A 22,366-nucleotide genomic window follows, 5' to 3' on the forward strand; every position below is an offset into this window, starting at 1 on the left:
AAAGAGAGAAAGAAAAAGAGAGAGAGAGAAAGAGAGACAGAGAAACAAGTGATGCAAAAAAAAAAGAAACAATTGCTCACCACCAGCCAATCGATACCTGGTCAGTCCCTGTACAATGGCAGCTGCAACAAACTTCTCCTTCCCAGGTTTTTATTGCTGACCATAACATCTTGTGGTCAGATATCCCTTTGGTCAGCTGGGGTCAGCTGTCCCGGCTGTGTCCCCTCCCAGCTCCCTGTGCCCCCCAGCATGCTCACTGGTGGGGCGGTGTGAGGAGCAGAAAAGTCCTTGAGGCTGTGCAAGCACTGCTTTGCAGTAACTAACATGACTCTGTGTGATCAACACTGTTTTCATCACAAATCCAAAACATAGGCCCATACAAGGAAGTATGAAGAAAATTAACTCTATCCCAGTCAAAACCAGTACAGTGGGGCACTGCCGGGGCCTGGCTGGCCATGGCTGCCGTGGGAGCAGGTCCCGCTGGTGTGAGGGCTGGGGGTGGGGGGCAGGCGGGGCTCAGAGGGGAAGGCAAAGAAAAGCTTCAAAGGTAGATGAACAGACAGAGTCCTCCTCCAACGCCGGCCATTGAAGAAAGAGGGCTGACGCTTTGACCCCTCAGCTTTATACTGAGCATGAGGCAGACAGGATGGAATACCCCATTGGTCAGGTTTGGGTCCCCTGTCCTGTCCACTCCTCCCCACAGGTGTGACCCCTCCACGCTCTTCTGCTTCCGACCCCCCAACAGGGCAAATAACAAAGTGAGCTGGGCTCGGCTGTTCGAGCAACCGCTGTAAGCAGAAGCCTCTCTGCATACCATTCCTGGGTATTCACTGTAAACATGAGACATTATCACTGCCAGAAGCAGACACTGTCTGAAAAACATACCGCTAATTCAGAGAGTGCAGTCAGTTGGAAGAGACTTAACAGAAAAGTAAAATTACTGAAAAGGAAAATTGGTTTTGTCCTATTTCAAAGCAAGACATTCCACCCTTTATTCCATACCCTTTATACCATTCTCAGGTCACTACTGCTTTTTGTCTTCAAATATATACACATATACATATACATATCACTAATTTATGATTTATCTTTCCACACAAAAGTTTGTTAAGTCCACTTAATTCATTATTGCATGTTTCCATCTATCATAACAGCCTCTAAGGGCAGGAGAGATGGTATGAAATTCATCATGGTTTGTGCCTACACGTAGCGTGTCCTCCTCGAAGAAGTTACTGGATGCCACTTGATGAACCTGGCTCCACTTTCATCACCACTATGTTACCCTGAAAACCATTTATTGAACACTCTTAGTGTTATGTAGCAACTAACATCATACAGTTCAAAACTGAGTATTCTCACCCAAGGTTAAATTTCCTTAAGGTACACATTGGAATTCTCCATTCTTCAGCGTCACCCAACAAGTACATCCAGGTCCTTGAGCAAAAGCAGTCCCGCAATGGGTTTGCCTTTGCCTGAAGTAGGAAAAGACCAAAGAGTTTTCCCAAACATATTCTCTTCATGCACCACAGGGACTTTATCCCCTTCTACAGTATGTAAAAGGTCTGATTGAGCAGGACCAACTCAACTGATGGATCGCCTGGTGTTAACTAACCAGGTAGCTTGTGCTAAATGCTTGTCCCAGTTTTTAAAGGTTCCACCCCCCATTGCTTTCAGGGTAGTTTTTAGCAGTCTGTTATATTGTTTAATTTTCCCAGAAGCTGGCGCATGATAAGGGATACGATATACCCACTCAATACCATGTTCTTTGCCCCAATTATTTATAAGATTGTTTTTGAAATGAGTCCCATTGTCCTATTCAATTCTTTCTGGAGTGGTATGTTGCTACAAGGCTTGCTTTTCAAGGCTCAGGACAGTATTATGGGTGGTGGCATAAGGCTCAGGGTATGTTTCCAGCATTCCGGTGCTTGCTTTCACCATTGGAAGCATGTAGCCCTTGCCCTGGCAGGTTTGAGGGAGTGTGATGCAATCAATTTGTAGCGCTTACCCTGGCGGGTTTGAGGGAGTGTGATGTAATCAATTTGCCAAGCCTCCCCATACTTATATTTCAACCATCATCCCCCATACCACAAAGGTTTTAACCGTTTAGCTTGCTTAATTGTGGCACATGTTTCACAGTCATGGATAACCTGCGCAATAGCATCCATAGTTAAGTCCACCCCTCGGTCACGAGCCCATCTATATGTTGCATCCCTTCCTTGGTGACCTGAAGTGTCAGGGGCACACCGAGCCAAAAATAGTTCACCCTTATGTTCCCAGTCCAAATCTATCTAGAAAATTTTAGCAGCCTGATCCACTTGCTGGTTGTTTTGATTGGGCCTCAGTGGCCCGGTTGATGAGTACGTGGGCATCTACATGACGTACCTTTACAACTAGTTTCCCTGGCCAGTCAGCAATATCTTGCCACAGTTCAGTAGCCCAGATGGGTTTACCTTGGCGCTGCCGGTTGCTCCCACTGCTTTAACCACCCCCACAGAGCATTTGCCACCGTCCATGAGTCAGTACAGAGATAAAGTACTGGCCACTTTCCTCATTCAGCAGTGTCTAACACCAGCTGGATGGCTTTTACCTCCACAAATTGACTCAATTCACCTTCTCCTTTAGCCTCTTTGCGACTTGTTGTGTAGGACTCCACACAGCAGCTTTCCACCTTTGATGTTTTCCTGCAATATGACAAGATCCATCGGTGAACAGGGCACACCACTTCCCATTATCTGGGAGTTCATTGTATAGTGCTTCAGTACCAACCACTTCTGAAGCAGCTCTAACTCTTTCATACACTGCCAATATTTCTTTCTCAGTTGGAGCGTAGCTGTTGTTCATGGTCCCATGTAAAATCATTTTTCTTTCGAGTCACTTCATAGAGAGGTCTCACAATGTGACTATAACCTGGAATATGCGTTCTCCAGAAACCCACGACGCCTAAAACGACCTTTGTTTCCTTTTTGTTAGTAGGTGGGGACATAGCTGCTGTTCTGTTAATCACGTCCATTGTGATCTGGTGGTGCCCATCTTGCCACTTAATTCCCAAGAACTGGATCTATCGTGCAGGTCCCTTGACCTTGCCTCATTTTATAGCAAAACCCGCTTTCAAAAGAATTTGGATTGTTTTCTTACCTTTCTCAAAAACTTCTGTGTTACTCCATACAATGATGTCATCAATGTACTGCAGGTGTTCTGGAGCTCCACCCTTCTCCAGTGAAGTCTAGGTCAGTCCATGGCAAATGGTGGGGCTGTCTTTCCACCCCTGGGGCAGTCAATTCCAGGTGTACTGGACGCCTCTCCAGGTGAAAACAAATTATGGCCTGCACTCTGCTGCTAAAGGATTAGAGAAAAATGCATTAGCTGCCTTTGACTCCAGTTCATACTGAAGTTCTAACATGTCTGGCACAGCAGCACTCAGTGGTGGTGTGACTTCATTCAGGCCACAATAGGCTCCTGTTAATCTCCAGTCTCCATCAGACTTTTGCACTGGCCATATAGGGCTGTTATAGGGTGAGCGAGTCTTGCTGATCACTCCTTGGGTCTCCAGTTGACAAATCAACTCATGGATGGGAATCGGGGAGTCTCAGCTGGTGCAATACTGTCGTTGATGCACTGTGGCAGTAGCAGTTGCCACCTGCTGTTCTTTAACCCTTAGCAGTGCCACAACAGAAGGGTCATCTGAAAGACCGGGTAAGGTAGACAGCTGTATAATGTTCTCAGTCTCTACAGCTGCAAAAGCCCACCAACAGCCTTTTGGGTCCTTAAAAGACCCTCTCCTGAGGTAGTCTATGCCAAGGATGCACGGAACATCTGAGCCAGTCCCAATGGGGTGCTTGTCCCATTGATTCCCAGTTAGGCTCACTTTGGCCTCCAATACAGTCAGTTCTTGAGATACCCCCATCACTCCAGAAATAGTGACAGATTCTGCCCCTTTATGATTCGATGGCAATAGGGTACACTGTGCACCAGTGCCCACAAGGGCTTTATACTTTTGTGGCTCTAATGTGCCAGGCCATCGAATCCACACAGTCCAATAAACGCGGTTGTTCCTCTCCTCCACCTGGCAGGTTGCAGGGCCCCTCTAATAGCATAGTACCCACAATTAACAGATGGATTCACACAACTTGTGGAGCAAATGGGTTCATACTTGGACTGGAGAACCACTCACTGGAGACCAGGACAGCCATCCTCCTGGAAAAACTCTTTCTTCTATTTGTTTTACCTTGCAACTTGCACACTCGTGCTGTAGGGTCAAGATAGGTTGTCCATTCCACTTCCTCATGTCCTCTCCATTGTCACAGAGGTAAAACCACAGGGTACCTCATGGCATGTTCCATCTCTCTTGAGCCGGTCTCGTAGAAGGGTGTCTTCTAATGGTCGAAACGTGGGTCCGTGCAGGGAAAGAGTGGCATCTTGTCTCCATCCTGGACAGTTTATCAAACAGTTTTTCAAATAATTTCTTGGGTGTCTCAGTCATTTTTTCTACAGCCTCAACAATGAGTGGACGAGAGAGACTGTCTTTATACTGTCATAGTTTGTTAGCCACTTCATTTACAGTTGGTGTGTTGGCATCACATCCTTCTCAGATCATGTTGACAATGGGTGGGAATGTCTCAGTGGTGCGCTCTGCACAAACTTCCACAACATAGGTCGTTTGCATTGCGTTTCATCACAGTCTACATTCACTCACCAGTCACCATAAATCACCTCTTGCACAGCCAATTCTCTCAGGTACTTAATACCTTTCTCCATTCTATTGAGGAACGACTGAGGGATCTGGGGTTGTTTAGCCTGGAGAAGAGGAGGCTGAGGGGAGACCTTATCACCCTCTACAACTACCTGAAAGGAGGTTTTAGAGAGATGGGAGCTGACCTCTTCTCCCTGGTGACAAGTGATAGGACAAGAGGAAACGGGTTCAAGTTATGTCAGGGCAGGTTTAGATTGGATATTAGGAAGCATTTTTTCACTGAAAGGGTTATTAAACATTGGAATAAGCTGCCCAGAGAGGTGGTGGATTCACCATCCCTGGAGGTGTTTAAGAAAAGGGTAGATGAGGTGCTTAGGGACGTGGTTTAGAAGTGGTGGTGTTTTTATCAGGGTAGGTTAATGGTTGGACTTGATGATCTTAAAGGTCCCTTCCAACCTCACTGATTCTATGATTCTATGATTCTATTATTCCATGGGGGTCCATTTCCTTGGCACCATTCAATATCATCCTTAAAGGGATACCTGCACCTTATGGCTGACAAGAGTCACCTCCAGAGACTGAGAGTATATGGCTTTCTCCCAAGCACTGTATTGATGCTGCTGTCTCTGGCCAGGTTTCCCAGCTGCCCAGCTTCTCTGCCTTCGAAGTCTATGGTATCAGTGCCATTATCCCAGAAGAACCAGGTGATAAGTGTCTCACCTTCACAATGGCTAAAGTCCTTTCTTATATTTCACAAGTCCTTCACAGATAAGGATTGAAAGATTACCTCTGTGTCTGATTCCTCCTCCTCTGTTGACACTACCTGAGAAGGACACTCTCCCTGATCTGCTTGAGAAGGACCCTTTCCCAAATCTGCTTTGTGATCTCTCTCTGATCTTTGTCAGAAGAAGTCTCTCTCATGCGATATGACTTGAGCCGGTCTTTGGCAATAAGGGGAAGGGACACAAACTGACCTTTTTTGCTTGCTGGTCACTGGGACGACTCCTACTGGTATGGATGGAGCTGGAGTAGCAGCAGTGGTCATTGTCAGAGTTGGAGAAGTGCCAATGCTCGTTGTTGGAGCTGTAGTAGCATGTCGTATAACACCTACTCCTGCACCATTGTTTAATATGAAACCACCCCCGAAACACATTCAGGAGAATCTGTAATAAAATCATGATTTGATAGTAACAATAATTTCTGCAATCCCCAAACTCTAGTGGAGTCAGCGTGGCATAAAAGGGAGTAGTATCCTCTCCCGAGGTAAAATCGAAGGAGTAATTAGTGACAGAATCCATTAGGTGGCGACCGAGGTGTGCAGGTAAAGTCGTTGCCCAATTTATCCCGGCGTAAATTAAGTGTTAACACCACGGGAAAACGGCACGTTTCACCCAGCACTCAGAACCGAACCACGGCAAATAAACACAAACAAATGAATAATAACGCAACACGTATGGCAGGTTGGGCAGCATTGCCTCAACTAACTTTAAACAAAACTCTAGAAAGGCATGATACAATATTGCACTCATGAACGATGTGATACTAGCTGTGTTTTAATTTCCAACTCCTCAAGACTCTCAAAGGAAAAAATCCAATAGTCTCTCAACTGAGCAGGCCAAAATATGAACTATTGAGGCAATCTGTCAGATGTCTGGACGTGCCCACGTTGGATGCCAATAAATCTATGGAGGTTTAGGCTAGGCTGGCCACTAAATGAACGACACATATTTGCTATTGACCTCTCTCCCTCCCCCTTCCAAAGGGAGAGAGACACTTATGGGTTGGGAAAAAAAAAATAAAACAGTTTTAATTAAACATTAACAGTAAAAAGAAAATATAATAAAATTAATGAGAAAATAATGAAATATATACAAATATATACAAAAACAGTATGAAGCTCCCAGGATGGTGATCACATCACCAACAGGCACTGGGAGTGGACTCAGCGACAGACAGGAACTGGATTCTGGATCTGGATTCAGGAACACACAGATCAGGATCAAATGCAGATGAACAGACAGAGTCCTCCTCCGACGCCGGCCATTGAAGAAAGAGGGCTGACACTTTGACCCCTCAGCTTTATACTGAGCACGCGGCAGACAGGATGGAATACCCCATTGGTCAGGTTTGGGTCCCCTGTCCTGTCCACTCCTCCCCACAGGTGTGACCCCTCCACGCTCTTCTGCTTCCGACCCCCCAACAGGGCAAATAACAAAGTGAGCTGGGCTCGGCTGTTCGAGCAACCGCTGTAAGCAGAAGCCTCTCTGCATACCATTCCTGGGTATTCACTGTAAACATGAGACATTATCACTGCCAGAAGCAGACACTGTCTGAAAAACATACCGCTAATTCAGAGTGCAGTCAGATGGAAGAGATTCAACAGAAAAGTAAAATTACTGAAAAGGAAAATTGGTTTTGTCCTATTTCAAACCAGGACACCAACTTGTCAAAAGCTCTCAAGTACCAGGTGGAGCTCAGAGTCGGGGGAGCGACTGTGGGTCCTCTTCCCTTTTCAACTATTGCAAGTAGGTCATGCAGACATGACCTCCCTTACATATACAAATATTTGTTTGTAATAGTAAATCAACTGTCAGGCTGGGTGAAAGCCTTCCCGACAAGAAAAGCTGACACAGGGGGAGTAGTAAAAGCTTTACTGAAAGAAAGAATTGACTCAGTACCAACAGTCCCACTACCCACCACAATTAATCCAACTTCAACTCCTCTAATAAGAGAGGAGATGATCCCACAAATATCTGAAACTGGACCATATGCTATCAAACATGTAGGGCAACAAGTGACAATCCCTCACGGTCACTGGAACAGGTAGAACTGATGACACAAGGCAATATTTCTACAACTAAACTAACCTGCTCACCATTCCTAAGCACATCCTAGGCGGGTTCGTTAGCATGGTTACATGAGCAAACATTTGCCACTTCAAGGCAAACAAAAAGAGATGCAAGTGGTATCACAGGGACAGGACTGGGAGTCTTAAATAGTGTAAATGCTGAAGTACTTGTAAGCAAACTGAGTGCAACCACAAATGACTTAAGCAAATTAGAACACCCATTGCGGTCCTTCTCTATTAGCATTAGCGACTAACCAATGGCTTGTGTCTGATATAGTATCTCAATGGGAGAAAATCAATGAAGAAGATCACCGGCTAATTGTAGATGCTCTTGGACAAGTCCAAGGCAATGTTTCTTTCATTATTCCCTAGCTGTATCCAAGCTCAGCTGTGGATGTACTCTACAACAGCAGCAATTACAAGGGAAGGTGAAGAAGGCATTTTACCCACAGAGATCTGAAAAGTAATTCAGGACAACGCAATTAAATTTGAAAGAGAATTCCAGTCCTGGTGGTATTTAGTCAACTGTACCTATGACCCCTTCAACAACAGTGTCACTGCTTTTGTCTTAACAATATGCAATTCTTTGGTGTACACCATATAACCAATCATTGCGCTGGAGTTAAATCACAATGGAACTGTACTCTATCCATTAAAACACAGACTACGGGCCCACCAAATTGGGAATAAGTGGCAAACTGTTGATATAGGTGCATGTGCTGCACGGGACCAACAAGATTTGTCTGTGAAAGTAGCACCATCAAAGCCCAAGACATTTGTCTTGACACCGAACAAAAAGTGAGAAGTCCTGATGAAACCCTCGAAACTGTAGTTGTATACGCTGGAAAAGGATGTGCCTGTATGAGAACACTTTGTAGCACTGTATCTGTAGATAACTTCATAGTAGATTCAAGTAATCACTCAAGCATTTGTATTTCTAACTTTACTGAAATTACAGGATGCAACTTTATTAATTGTTCAGCTCCTGTCATGTGTCACCAATTACTCGGGTTACATTATACCAATTACTCCATATACATTATATCAAAATTTGTTGCCCGCTCCTATAAGAATGAATTTAACACTAGTAAAAAAAAAAACTATTACAGCACAGTGAATTGCAATGAGTATTAAAACAGGTGAATGATGATGGATAATCATCCTTCTATCATCCAACAATCACTGTCCACCACGATGCAAAATAAATTCACCGTGTTCTTGAAAGGGGAAAAAGGGATCAAGAACATTGATGGTCACCCATGGCTACAGGAATTCACAACTACATCCTATAATAATCTTAAATCTGGCCGTGTTGTACTTGTGGCTGATAATCATCTTGCATGTAAAATTGGGGAGAATGATTGCATGACATGAAAGATTTCACAAACTTTGTTCAGCATATTAGCAGGAATAAAAACAGAGGGAGGGCTGCTGAGAGATATTAGTTGTTTAGCTGAAATAAGTAAGTTTTAATTAGAATAAATTACTTAGGGCAAGCTTAGGAAGTGTGGGTTAGATGAATGGACAGTGGGGTGGACTGAAAACTGGCTGGCAGGTAGAGCTTAGAGGGTTGTGATTAGTGGCGCAGAGTCTAGTTGGAGGTCTGTGACAAGTGGTGTTCCCCGGGGGTCCAGCCCTGTTCAATATATTAATCCATGACAATGCAAAGGCAAGGATTGGGAAAATGGAGAACCGCCCACGGTAGGTGAAGATCAAGTGCGAGACCACCCGAGGAACCTGAAGGCGCACAAGTCCATGGGACCTGATGAGATACGTCCACGGGTCCTGAGGGAACTGGCAGATGAAGTCGCTAAGCCACTAGCCATCATATTTGAGAAGTCGTGGCTGTCTGGCGAGGTTCCTGCCGACTGGAAAAGGGGAAACATAACCCCTATTTTCAAAAAGGAAAATAAGGAAGACCCAGGCAACTACAGGCCAGTCAGTCTCACCTCTGTGCCTGGCAAGATCATGGAGCAGATCCTCCTGGAAACTCTGCTGAGGCACATAGAAAACAAGGAGGTGATTGGTGACAGCCAGCATGGCTTCCCCAAGGGCAAGTCATGCCTGACAAATTTGGTGGCCTTCTACAAAGGGGTTACAGCAGCAGTGGACAAGGGAAGGTCAACTGATGTCATCTACTTGGACTTGTGCAAAGCGTTTGACACTGACCCACACGATATCCTGGTCTCTAAATTGAAGAGACATGGATTCGACAAATGGACCACTCGGTGGATAAAGAACTGGCTGGACAGTCGCACTCAAAGAGTTGTGGTCAACAGCTCAATGTCCAAGTGGAGAGCAGTGACGAGTGGCGTTCCTCAGGAGTCGGTACTGGGACCTGTACTGTTCAACATCTTTGTTGGCGACATGGACGGTGGGGTCAAGTGCACCCTCCGCAAGTTTGCCAATGATACCCAGCTGTTTGGTGAGGTAGACATGCTGGAGGGGAGGGATGCCATCCAGAGGGCCCTGGACAGGCTGCAGAGGTGGGCCCAAGCCAACCTCATGCAGTTCAACAAGGCCAAGTGCAAGGTCCTACATCTGTGTTGAGGCAATCCCAAGCACAAACACAGGCTCAGCGGGGAATGGCTGGAGAGCAGCTCTGAGGAGAAGGACCTGGGGGTGCTGATTGACGAGAAGCTCGACATGAGCCAGCAGTGTGCGATCGCAGCCCAGAAGGCCAACCGTATCCTGGGCTGCATCAGAAGAAATATGGCAAGCAGGTCAAAGGAGGTGATTCTGCCCTCTACTCCACTCTCGTGAGATCCCACCTGGAGTACTGCATCCAGCTGTGGAGTCCCCAACAGAAGAAGGACATGGACTTGCTGGAGCATGTCCAGAGGAGAGCCACGAGGATGATCCGAGGGCTGGAGCACCTCTCCTATGAGGAGAGGCTGAAAGAGTTGGGGCTGTTCAGCCTGGAGAAGAGAAGGCTCCGGGAAGATCTTATTGAGGCCTTCCAGTACCTAAAGGGGGCCTACAGGAGAGCTGGGGAAGGACTTTTTACTGGGGCATGTAGCGATAGGACGAGGGGGAATGGCTTTAAACTGGAAGAGGGCAGGTTCAGATTGAACATTAGGAAGAAGTTTTTCACTCTGAGGGTGGTATGGCACTGGAACAGGTTGCCAGAGAGGTTGTTGAGACCCCATGCCTGGAGGTGTTCAAGGCCAGGCTGGATGTGGCCTTGAGCAACCTGGTCTAGTGGGAGGTGTCCCGGCCTACGGCAGGGGGGTTGGAACTCGATGATCTTCAAGGTCCTTTTCAACCTAAACCATTCTATGATTCTATGAAGGGGTAGAATGTGCCATCAGTAAGTTTGCTGATGATACCAAACTGGGAGGGGTGGCTGACACCCCAGAGGGCCGCGCTGCCATCCAGCATGACCTGGACAGGCTGGAGAGCCGGGCAGAGAAGAACCTAATGAGGTTCATCAAGTGCAAGTGCAGGGTCCTGCACCTGGGGAGGAAGAACGTAAAGCACCAGTATAGGTTAGGGGTGGACCTGCTGGGAAGCAGTTCTGAGGAGAAGGATCTGGGTGTCCTGGTAGACAGTAAGTTATCCATGAGCCAGCAGTGTGCCCTTGTTGCCAGGAAGGCCAGTGGCATCCTGGGCTGCATAGGGAAGAGTGTGGCCAGGAGGTGGAGGGAGATCGTTCTCCCCCTCTACTCTGCCCCGGTGAGGCCACAACTGGGATACTGTGTCCAGTTCTGGGCTCCCCAGTTCAAGAGAGACAGGGAACCGCTGGAGAGAATCCAGCGTAGGGCAACTAAGATGATGGAGGGATTGGAGCATCTCCCGTCTGAGGAAAGGCTGAGGGCGCTGGGACTCTTCAGCCTGGAGAAGAGAAGGCTGAGGGGAGACCTTATTATGGCGTACAAGTATCCCAAGGGTGGGTTGAAGGAGGATGGAGCCAGACCCTTCTCAGTGGTTCCCAGTGACAGGACGAGGGGCAACGGGCACAAGTTGGAACATAGGAAGTGCCATTCAAATACACGGAAAAACTTCTTTTGGGTTCGGGTGGCAGAGCGCCGGCACAGGCTGCCCAGGGAGGGGGGGAGTCCCCTTCTCTGGGGATTTCCAAGACCCGCCTGGATGCGGTCCTGAGGAATGCGCTCCGGGCAATCCTGCTCTGGCAGGGGAGTTGGGCTGGATGAGCTCTACAGGTCCCTTCCAACTCTGAAAACTCCGTGATTCCGTGATATGAAACCTCAAACACATTTGTGCCAGACAGGTTTCGTGGATGTGCTGACCTCTTCGGGATGCACAACCCTCCCCACCATGTAATGAAGCCCAGATGACTCAGACAGGGCAATGCTGCCGCCTTCTTGACAATATCAAACCAACCAGGCTGGGCTGTGGAGGCAGGAGGGAATGTGTGGGACCAGGCTGGACTGGTGAGGATGTGTGAGACCAGACTGGGCCAGGAGGACTGAGTGGGATTTACTGGATCAGACTGGGCTGGAGGGACTGGGAGGCATGTACTGGACCAGATTGGGCTGAGGGGACACGTACTGGACCAGACTGGACTGAGAGGACCGGGAAGGGATGTGTAGGGTCAGACTGGGCTGTTGGAACTGGGAGTGACATACCTGAGAAGGTGACAATGAGGGTCCCAACCAGTGGCCCAGAGCTCATCACTGCTGCAGGGACAGGGGACAGGCAGGGCCAGCACCAAGAAGCAATGGTGGCACAGCCCCCTGTCTGGGGGTCCCCTCTGTGTAACCCCCCCCTCCCCCCGGGGGAGGCAAAGGCACCAGTTGCACATCCAAACTCAGAGTGTTTTACTGGGGGAGGGGGGGGGGGGCACACAGCCCAACAATCAGCCACAGGGACTGGAGGGTGCCCAGGGATGGGGACAGCACCAGGACACCCCAACACCCTTGGGGGCACTGGCATGTGGGGAGGGGGAGGGGCACTGACTGGGGGGGGGGGTGTGGGTGGGGGTCTTCCTAACTTTTGCCAGTCAGCAGCAGTGACAGGAGGGAGCAGGGACAGAGCCCCAGTACCCCAGGGTGCTGCCTGGGCACAGCCCAGTCCTGGGGCTGCAGCCAGCGGTGCAGGGACCCCTTCTGCCCCCTAGCTGAGCCCCCCCGACCCCTAAATCCACCCACAGCCCCCTCCTTCCCCTGAACTGATGGGGTTGGTTAATCCAGGGGCATCCCTCATCCTGGTGCATCCCCCAGTCCCCATCCCAGTGCATCCTTCATCCCAGTGCATCCCTTGGTCCTGTTATGGCCAGGTCTGGCCTGAGGTCACTCTCTAGGGGGGGGGAAAGGGAGGGCATGTCACAGCTACAGGGGGGCACTGCTGGCAGGGGCAGGGGGGACCCCCAGACTGCCACATCCCACTGCAGGGTGCTCTCACCTGCCTCCACTGCTCTGGTGAGACCCCAGTTCATGGGCATGGTGCTGCAGGAGAACGAAGGGCCCGTTATCAGGGGGGCTGGCTTGGGGGGTGGGGGGTGGGGGTGGATTTTTCCCTATCACAGCTGCAGGGGGGTCTGGGGCCATGGCCAGTGCAGCACTGGTCAATCCCTGAATTTTGGCTGGCCAGCTCTGCGCCTCCCACTGCCCCAGCGAGGGGACTGGGTGGGGGGGAGCAGTTGTCCAGCCCACAGCAGGTAGGGAGAACTGGGGGGGGGTGGGGGGGTGAGGGGGCAGACTAGGCACCAGGCAGGGGCTTCAGCATCACTTGAGCCCCACTCACCTGCAGGCCACACTCCCACTATTCCCAACCAGCTCCTGTGCAGCACCACAGCAGATTCTCCCCCCCCCCCCCCCCCCCCGTACATGTCCCCACCCCTTGCACTGCCCCCCCCCCCCCCCCCAGCCCTGCCCCCCAGCTGGCTTTGTGCAGCACTGGGCACCCTCCCCCAGCTGCCCCCACTGTCCCCCTGCCCATGGCCAACATAAGTGACTCAGCCCCATCCTCCTCACCACCTTTATTTGCCACTCAAGCAGTTTGAGGACAGTGGGGAGAAGCCCCCAGAGCCCCCCCCAGCCGGGCCCTGCACCCCTTCCTACCCCCAGCCCACCCCGAGAGCCCAGAGCCGCAGGAGCTGGGGCCAAGGCAGGGCAGAGACACTGGGAGGGGACAGCGTCTGGGGACCACTGGTGCTCACAAGCCCTGGGGACAGCGTGTGCCACTTCCGTTGTTGGGAGGGGAGCTGGGACCCCCCCGGCCGTGGATCCAGGGCAGTGCAGGAGACATTCGATAAACGTTAAATACAACTGAGGTTCCAGCAGGGAGAAAAATAAATATGCGATAAATAGCAATAAATAGAGAAGGGGACAAGGCACGGGGATGGCCCGCAGCATCACGCCACCGTGCTGGCAGTGGGGATGGGGGGCAGCTGGCCCCACGCACAGGGCTCAGTGGGGTCCGGCAAAGGACACACACACACCCACACCCCCACTGCTGCCACTCCACGGGGTCCAGCAGTGTAGGATGGAGGCCAGCACAGCAGGTCCCCTCTGTCACTTCCCCGGCTCCGCTCGCTCCTTGTGCGACTCCGTCACCACCTGCTGCAGGGGGAGAAGGTGGGGGTCAGCCCCACAGCGGGGATCCCCCCCCTGCTTGCAGCCCCCAACCCTCACCTGCCCGTCCCGCGTCTCAATGGTTTTGATGAGCACCATCCTCCGCGCTGGGCTCTCCGCAGGCTGCGGCTCCAGCACTGGGGCACAGAGAGGCCGTCAGCCACCTCTGCCCCTACCCAGGGTGCGGGTGGGTGCAAGGCCACCCCGGGCAGGGGCACAGGGACCCACCTGCACCTCTGTGGGGTGTCTGCCCCAGCCCTCCCCCCCCCCCCCCCTCACCTGAGCTTCTCATGCTGAAGGAGGTGGCAAGGTGCAGGGGGACGGTGATCCTGCAGGGGGAGAGGGCGGTGAGGGGGGTCTGGGGCTCCTGGACATTGCTGGTGACCCTGAGCCTTCCACACCACTGAGTAAGTGACCCACACAGTTAATCTGTGCCAGGCCAGCAGTGGGCGATGTTGGTGGGCTGCCAGGCAGATGGCAGGAAAGGAGCTGGCGGCAGCTCCCCCGCCATCGCGCTTTCCCCTGGCCTTGCCTTTATCTCGGTAGCAAGAAGCTCCCGTGGGAATTTTTTGTTTGCCCAAAGAAACGGTGCTCAGAGCTGCCTCCTTGCAAGAAAATCCCAAAACAACCGTAGTGACCCAACAACGGGGACATCCTCTCTCAGCTGGGGTCTGCACCCCAGCAGTGACAGGGAGAGGAGGCTGTGTGCGCCAGCCTCCCCTCGGCTGGGCAGAGTAGCCTCACCGGCTCTCCTCGCCCTCCAGCAGCTTGCGGTACGTGGCAATCTCGATGTCCAGGGCCATCTTCACGTTGAGCAGGTCCTGGTACTCGCACAGGTGCCGTGCCATCTCCTCCTTCATCTGCTGGATCTCCTGCTCCAGCCGCCCCACCACGTCCTGGTAGTTCCCGATCTCCTCCCCGAACTCATCCTCCATCTCCCTCATCTGCCGCTGCAATGCCTCATTCTGCAGGGGAAGAAGGGGCCATGTGGGGCCAGGGACCCGATGCCTGCACCCCCCCTGGACCTCCCCCCGGCTCTCACCATGCCCTTCAGCCCATCCACCTCGCAGGTGAGGCTTTGGATCTGCCGCCGCGATTCGTTCATCTCCTGCTTGGCCAGCCGCAGTGCCTCATGGTTGCGGTTGGCCGCGTCCGAGAGGTCGGCAAACTGTGGGGGCCAGGGGAGTCAGGGCTGTCAGAGCACCCTGCCCCCCCCCCACGCCCTCCCCAGCCCTGAGTACCTTTGACTTGTACCACTCCTCTGCTTCCTGCAGGTTCTTCACAGCGATGCTCTCATACTGGATGCGGATCTCCCGCAGCGCGGCCGTTAGCTCTGGCTTGCAGACGTCCACCTCCACTGGCACCGCCGGGCTCGGGGCACTCACCTCCAGGTCCCGCAGCTCCTGCGTGGGCACACAGGCCATCACGTTGCAGCACACGGACCTGACCTGCTCCTCCCCATCCCACCCCAGCTTCTCCAGCCACCCACCTCCTCATGCAGCTTCTTGAGGAAGCCAATCTCATCCATCAACAGCTCCACCTTGCGCTCCAGCTCCAGACGGGACAGCGTGGCATCATCCACATCCTGTGGATAGAGACCAGGGCAAGCTGTGGGACAGGGCCCTGCCCAGGGCGGTGCAGGATGGGGGCCTTCGCACACGTGGGCAGCTGGGTAAGGGGCCACGGGCACAGGCATCATCGGTGTGCACTGCACAGGGGAGGATGGGGGAATGGGTACTGTATAGGGGGACGGGCCCCCCAGCCCCCTCACCTTGCGGAACAGCACCAAGCTCTTCTCTGCATCCTCCCGCTTCTGCGTCTCATCCTCCAGCCTGGGGACAGCAGGAGTGAGAAGGAAGCAGGGGACAGGGCGCAGCCCCCCCCCCACCTCATGTCTCCTGCTAGAATCCCCTGCCCTGCTGCAGCCCCCCACATTCTGCAGGGACATGGGGATGGAGGAGGAGGAGGAAGAGGAGCCCACCCCCCCCAAGCCTGAGCCACCTCCTCCTTGCTACCCCTGGGAAGGGGCAGCCCTGGGGTGTCCCTGTCCCTGCACAGTCAGGACAGGACCAGCCCCTCCCATAGGACCCCCAGATCCTGGGGGACCCCACCCGATCCCTGTCACACTGCCCCGGGGCTGTGGGGCCATGACCCCACTGCAGCCCCCCAGGGCCTCTCACTGGGACACCCTCCTCTGTCGGGGAAGGTCCAGCCCCCACCACCTCCCAGTGCTCGTCCCAGTCCACTCCCAGTGCCCCACCCTGTCATGCCCCTCCCAGTGCCCCGCCCTTCCGCAGAGCCCAGCTCTCCCGGTCCCACTGCCCCGGCACACCCCGGTGCACGCCGTGCCCCCCTCCCCACTGGCGCATCCCCCGGGGCCCACCCCAACATCCCCCTGCATGACCCACTCCCTCCCCTTGGCATCTCCCTGGCCCTTCTCCAGTGCATCCCCTGCTCCCCACTCCAACATCCCCCGGTGCATCCTCCCCGATCCCTGTCACGTCCACATCCCACAGTGCAACCGGCTGTCCCCATGCTGCTGCATCCCCAGTCCCCATCCCAATACATGGCTGATCCCTCTGTGGTGCATCCCCTGGTCCCCATCACTCCAGCATCCCCCGGTGCACTGCCTGTCCCCATCACTCCAGCATCCCCCGGTCCCCATCCCGCTGCATCCCGCGGTGCACCCCCTCCACCCCCCGCTGCAACCCCCGGCCCCGCCGCTCGCCCACCCACCGCTGCCGCAGGGCTGCCAGGTCGACGGCCAGCCCGTCTCGCTCGGCCTGGAGCCGGTCACGGTCACGGCCGAGGCGCTGCAGCCGCTCCCGCAACCCCCGCAGCTCCCCCTGCACCAGCCCGGCGGCGCGGGGCGCGGTGGCGGCGGCGGCGCGGCCCAGGGCGGCTCGTAGAGCCCCGTTCTGCCGTTCCAGCGCCCGCACCCGCTCCAGGAAAGCGGCGAAGCGATCATTCAACGCCGCAAGTTCTTCCAGCTCCGCGCCTGCCGCCGCCGCCGCCAGCCGCCCCGCGGCCGCGGTGAGGGGCGGCGGCTCTCCGAAGGCGCGGCGCGGGGGGAGCGGGGGGCGGCCGCTGCGGCTCATGGCGATACCGGGAAGGCGGTGGCCGCCAGTACCGGCTGTTTATAGCGGGCGACGGCTCCGCCCCGCTGGGGAGACCCGGAGGTGAGGGGGCAAGGGGAGGGGTCTCCCGGCCGGGGGGGCGCGGGGAGAGGGGCCGGCAGTGGTCCGGAAGCCCCCGCGGGATGTGGGGTGTGTAGGGTGTCCCTTCGGGGGTGGCAGGCAGAGCCGGTAGCACCGGGAGCGATGGGGAGAGGGTCCGGGGATGCCCGAGGGATGCAGACCCCCACTCGGGCAAAGGGAGGGGGGCTTGGGCAGCACCCACAGGGTCGGGTCTCCCCCTGCCAGGAGGCAGGAGAGGGGTTGGGGGTCCCGGTGGGGCGCAGCACAATACTGAAGGTTGTGGGGTCCCTCCCAAATCGCACGGGGAGATGTGGGGTGCAGACCCCCCACGGGGATGCAGAGGGGCTGGGGGCTGCAGGGAGAGCCCCATCCTCAACCCCTGCTGTAGGGCTCCGCAGAGCCCCCACCTCAGCTGGTCCTATCCTGCCTGGGGCACCCAGCCCCATGGAGAAGGCAATGCAAGCCCTGCCCAGCCCAGCCCCCAAGGGGCTGTGTGTCCCGTTCCCCGTCCCCCCCCCATTTTGGAGGGACAGCCATGACTCGGCTCTGCTGGAGCTGCCCATGCGGAGCAGCAGCACTGCATAATGGGCTCTGCCCCCCCCCGCTTCTCCCAGGCAGTGAGGGCGGTGCTTACGGGAAGGGGTCAGTGCATCTGCCAAGGGGCTGCAGGGGGATCCCTCCCACCCCGGACCCCCCCCAGCTCTGCACAGCGCCCTGCCAGGAGGAACACACCACCAGGTACAGCCTGTCTGCACCAGCCATGCCCAGGGCCAGATCCTGCACACCCAGGGGGGGCTGGAGGGTGGCTGTTGGGGCAGGCGAGGACAGGAGCAGGGCACAGAGGGCTCCCTGCCTCCCCAGGGGTCCTCAACCCACCACGACCCACCATGTTACAGGCACCCCTGGGGACAATGTAGAGAGGGGGAAACACATGAACGGAGCAGTAGGTCCAACAGGGCACAGGCAGCTGCCCAGCACAGGACCCTGCCGAGGGACCCCAGTCCCACACAGCCCCCCCAGCGCAGCCCCTGTGCCAGTTGCCCAGCAGGGCCAGGCAGCCAGCCTGGACCCCCCCATCCCCTCAGGATGTCCCCCCAGGTCACACCGAGGCAGATTGTACTGGGACAATAAACAACACAAGAGTGGAAAGAGCCATTTTAATGAACAGCACCACAGTGTAACCGGTGGAAGGGACAAGGCACTAGTATTCTTCCCCATCCTCCTCACCCTCCACGCTGTCAGCTCCCACCTCCTCGTAATCCTTCTCCAGGGCAGCCATGTCCTCCCGGGCCTCCGAGAACTCCCCCTCCTCCATGCCCTCCCCCACGTACCAGTGCACAAACGCCCGCTTGGCATACATCAGGTCAAACTTGTGGTCCAGGCGGGCCCAGGCCTCGGCGATGGCTGTGGTGTTGCTCAGCATGCACACAGCGCGCTGCACCTTGGCCAGGTCCCCCCCGGGCACCACCGTGGGCGGCTGGTAGTTGATGCCCACCTTGAAACCAGTGGGGCACCAATCCACGAACTGGATGGTGCGCTTGGTCTTGATGGTGGCGATGGCGGCATTGACATCCTTGGGCACCACATCCCCACGGTACAGCAGGCAACATGCCATGTACTTGCCGTGCCGTGGGTCACACTTCACCATCTGGTTGGCCGGCTCGAAGCAGGCATTGGTGATCTCGGCCACTGTCAGCTGCTCGTGGTAAGCCTTCTCGGCTGAGATGACAGGGGCGTAGGTGGCCAGTGGGAAGTGGATGCGGGGGTATGGCACCAGGTTGGTCTGGAACTCCGTCAGGTCAACATTCAGGGCCCCATCAAAGCGCAGGGAGGCCGTGATGGAGGACACGATCTGGCTGATGAGGCGGTTGAGGTTGGTGTAGGTGGGCCTCTCGATGTCCAGGTTGCGACGGCAGATGTCGTAGATGGCCTCGTTGTCCACCATGAAGGCACAGTCGGAGTGCTCCAGGGTGGTGTGGGTGGTGAGGATGGAGTTGTAGGGCTCCACCACAGCCGTGGAGACCTGTGGAGCTGGGTAGATGGAGAACTCCAGCTTGGACTTCTTGCCATAGTCAACAGAGAGGCGCTCCATGAGCAGGGAGGTGAAGCCAGAGCCGGTGCCACCTCCAAAGCTGTGGAAGACCAGGAAGCCCTGCAGCCCTGTGCACTGGTCAGCCTGGTGAAAGAGTTCCCAGCAGAGTACAGAGCAGGTCAGCCATGGCTTTACACCCTTGTCTTCCCCAGGATGGGTGCAGCAGGAGCCACCCAAGCCTGTGGGTAGCCACCTCAGCATTTGATGTGCCGGGAGCTCCCGGAGTGGAGCCAGTGGCACAGCAGGTCCAGCCAGCCCTGGCGCCAGCCCCAGTGTGGGAACCAGAGGTTCAAAAGAGCTCAGGCAGCCGCACCAGTCAAACCAGTGCTGCACCAGCACCCAAACCAGGGCTGCCTGCCCCCCCCCGCCCCAGGCATCGGGCTTCCCATCCTCCCCACAGCTGAGCTTGGAACCGGGCTGGGACGGGACCTGCTGCCCTGGGGAAGGTGTGTCCCATGTGGGCACTGGGGATAGCCCAGACTTGTCACCTACACCCGGGGGCACCAGGTCCCTCGTGGGGCAACCCCACCTTCTGTCCTTGAGCTGATGCAGCCCAAAGTGTTGATAGGATGAGAAGGACCGGCTGGTCACCTACCCAGCAAATCTGGCTTCCCTTTGTCTTCAGCCACCCCCTGGGGATGGACCCACCCTGTGAGACCCCAGGGGATGCTCACCAGCTTGCGGATGCGGTCGAGGACCAGGTCGATGATCTCTTTCCCGATGGTGTAGTGCCCACGGGCATAGTTGTTGGCTGCATCCTCCTTGCCCGTGATCAGCTGCTCAGGGTGGAAGAGCTGCCGGTACGTCCCCGTGCGCACCTCATCTGTGGGGAAAGAGCGCCCACCCGCCCCGTTAGCGCCCAGCATCCCATTAACGTCACCCGCCTCGCAGCCCCCCCCGCGCTCACCGATCACCGTGGGCTCCAGGTCCACAAAGACGGCCCGGGGCACGTGCTTGCCGGCCCCCGTCTCGCTGAAGAAAGTGTTGAAGGAGTCGTCCCCCCCACCGATGGTCTTGTCGCTGGGCATCTGCCCATCGGGCTGGATGCCGTGCTCCAGGCAGTACAGCTCCCAGCAGGCGTTGCCGATCTGCACGCCCGCTTGGCCCACATGGATGGAGATGCACTCACGCTGTGGGGGTAGGACATGCGGCCGTGTCACCCCTGGGCTCCCCCCTTTGTGTCGTGTGTTCCCCCTCCAGCTGCAGCACCCGCCCGGGACCCTGCGGGGACGTTGCCCCCAAGCTGGGAAGGGCCAGTCCCCAGGGCTGGATGGGGCCAGATCCTGCCCAGATGCACCCTATTGTTCTGGGTCCTGGCAGGCACCGGCTGCTGCAGGGGGGGTGCTCAGCTCTGGGGATCCCATCCCGACACCCCCCGAGGCAGCTGGGACCCCGCCCATTGTGGGATGGGGAGCTCAGCACTGGGGGCTCATCCTGCCCCAAGGGACTGGGACCACACCCCAGGGCAACACAGGGAGCCCCATCCTGCCCTACCCCCCTGTTGAGACCCAGAAATACCCGGGGGGGGGGGGGGAGGGGGGAGCTCAGGACCGGGGGCTCATCCTGCCCCAGGGGCACTGTGGGAGCACAGGAGGGTTCAGGCTCGGTGGGGGAGCCACACACTGGTTGGAGCCATTCACACCCCCACTGTCCCAGAGCGCGCAGTTGGGAGTTCCCCGGGGTTATTCCCAGTGCCAACCTCCCACGGCCTGCACTGGGACAGACACAACTTCAGCCCCCCCTTCCCCACAGGGCTGCCCATTACCCCCCAACCCAGTTGGGGTGCACCTCGGAAAGGAGATACCCCCCACCCGCCCTCCACCTTTTCTCCGCCACTCTTTGCACAACCCCGGGCTGTCCCGGCCCCACCACCAGCCCCGACCCACGGGGATGGGCGCCCGCCGGTACCCCCTCACCCCCCAACTCGGGGCGAGAGCAAACTCTGGGAACCGGGAAGAGTTTCCTCATCGCGGCCGCTGCCGGTCGTGCCCGGGCAGGAGTGACAGCGGGGGCGGCCCCCCGCCATGGCCCCACGCTGCCGGGACTCGCAGCGCGGACGGAGCGGGCGGCAGTAGGGTCCCCCCGGTACCCCCACTCCTCTCTCGGGGCAGGTGTCCCCCCCCCCCCTTCCGGCTCGGGGACCCTGAGGAGGAGGAGATGGGGCTGTAGAGACATGTCCAGGACCCTCGTGGGAGGCCGGGCCATGCGGTGCCTGTCCCCACACGGAGGGACAGGCACCGCCGGGGGGAATCGGCGCAGCCCGGCGGTGGGAACACCGTCGGCAGCGAGCACCGGCCGGGGGAAGGGGGGGGGGGGGGGGGGGGGCCACACACGACACAGCTCCGAGTGTCGTCCCCCCCCGACGAGGGCACAAAAGGCCATGCAACACCCCCCCCACACGCCTCAGAGCCCGTCCAGAGTTGTACAAGTGCTCAGCAGCCCCACAGGGTGCTCCGGACACGCGAGGAGCCTTTACCCACCGGACCGCAGCCCCCACGGCAGGACCCGGCATCCCCCCGCCCCTCCGGTTGCCTCAGAGGCGATCCCACAGCACCGGAGATGTCCCCACGCGGTGTGTCCCGTCCCGTCCCGTCCCGTCCCGTCCCGTCCGTGTGTCGTGTCCCCCCCCCCCCGGCCCTCACCATGGCCGCTCACTGCCCGAACCGTTACGGAGCCGCTGATGAGGGAGGCGAGGGGCGCCCGGCGGGGCCCCCCCGAGATATACCCCCCAGGGGCGGGGCCTCCCGTGGGGCGGGGGCAAAAGGGGCGGGGCAAAGGTCTTTTCCCCGCCCCCCTCCGGGCTACGCTACTCCGCCAGCCACGCCCTCGCTGCGGGCCACGCCTTCGCCGCCCCGCCTCGATTCCGATTGGCCCGTTCGAAAGTGGGCGATGGTGCGTAGGCGGTGACGTCACCGGAACGGAATGTGGAGGGCGGGGGGGGTATGGGGGGCGCAGGGTGTTACTGGGGGTCGGAGGCCATCGGGGCAGCGGGACTGGGGGGGG

At 56.2% G+C, this 22,366-nt stretch overlaps 2 protein-coding genes across 2 annotated transcripts; both read right to left on the reverse strand.

Annotated features, from left to right (window-relative positions):
* Positions 1-14,014: 14,014 nt before the first annotated feature.
* Positions 14,015-17,172, reverse strand: LOC309684851 (peripherin-like; the record flags this gene model as incomplete). Its single annotated transcript, XM_082500698.1, has 9 exons — positions 14,015-14,062; positions 14,135-14,211; positions 14,354-14,403; positions 14,819-15,039; positions 15,117-15,242; positions 15,316-15,477; positions 15,564-15,659; positions 15,846-15,906; positions 16,811-17,172. The coding sequence occupies 9 exons, from the start codon at positions 17,170-17,172 to the stop codon at positions 14,015-14,017; spliced, it is 1,203 nt and encodes a 400-aa protein (XP_082356824.1).
* Positions 17,173-18,414: 1,242 nt separating this feature from the next.
* Positions 18,415-22,040, reverse strand: LOC309684852 (tubulin alpha-1C chain). Its single transcript, XM_082500699.1, has 4 exons — positions 22,006-22,040; positions 20,271-20,493; positions 20,038-20,186; positions 18,415-19,447 (listed from the first exon to the last, which is right to left on the reverse strand). The coding sequence occupies exons 1-4, from the start codon at positions 22,006-22,008 to the stop codon at positions 18,473-18,475; spliced, it is 1,350 nt and encodes a 449-aa protein (XP_082356825.1). The 5' UTR covers positions 22,009-22,040; the 3' UTR covers positions 18,415-18,472.
* Positions 22,041-22,366: the final 326 nt, after the last annotated feature.

The sequence above is a fragment of the Vanellus vanellus genome (assembly GCF_965231255.1).
Source record: "Vanellus vanellus genome assembly, contig: HAP1_SCAFFOLD_427, whole genome shotgun sequence".
Lineage (NCBI taxonomy): Eukaryota > Metazoa > Chordata > Aves > Charadriiformes > Charadriidae > Vanellus > Vanellus vanellus.

Coding starts and splice junctions, on each gene's coding strand:
- LOC309684852 (XM_082500699.1), bottom strand. Junction 20,187..20,270: donor CCTGGAGCCCACGGTGATCG/GTGAGCGCGGGG, acceptor CTTTCCCCACAG/ATGAGGTGCGCACGGGGACG. Junction 19,448..20,037: donor TCGACCGCATCCGCAAGCTG/GTGAGCATCCCC, acceptor CTCTTTCACCAG/GCTGACCAGTGCACAGGGCT.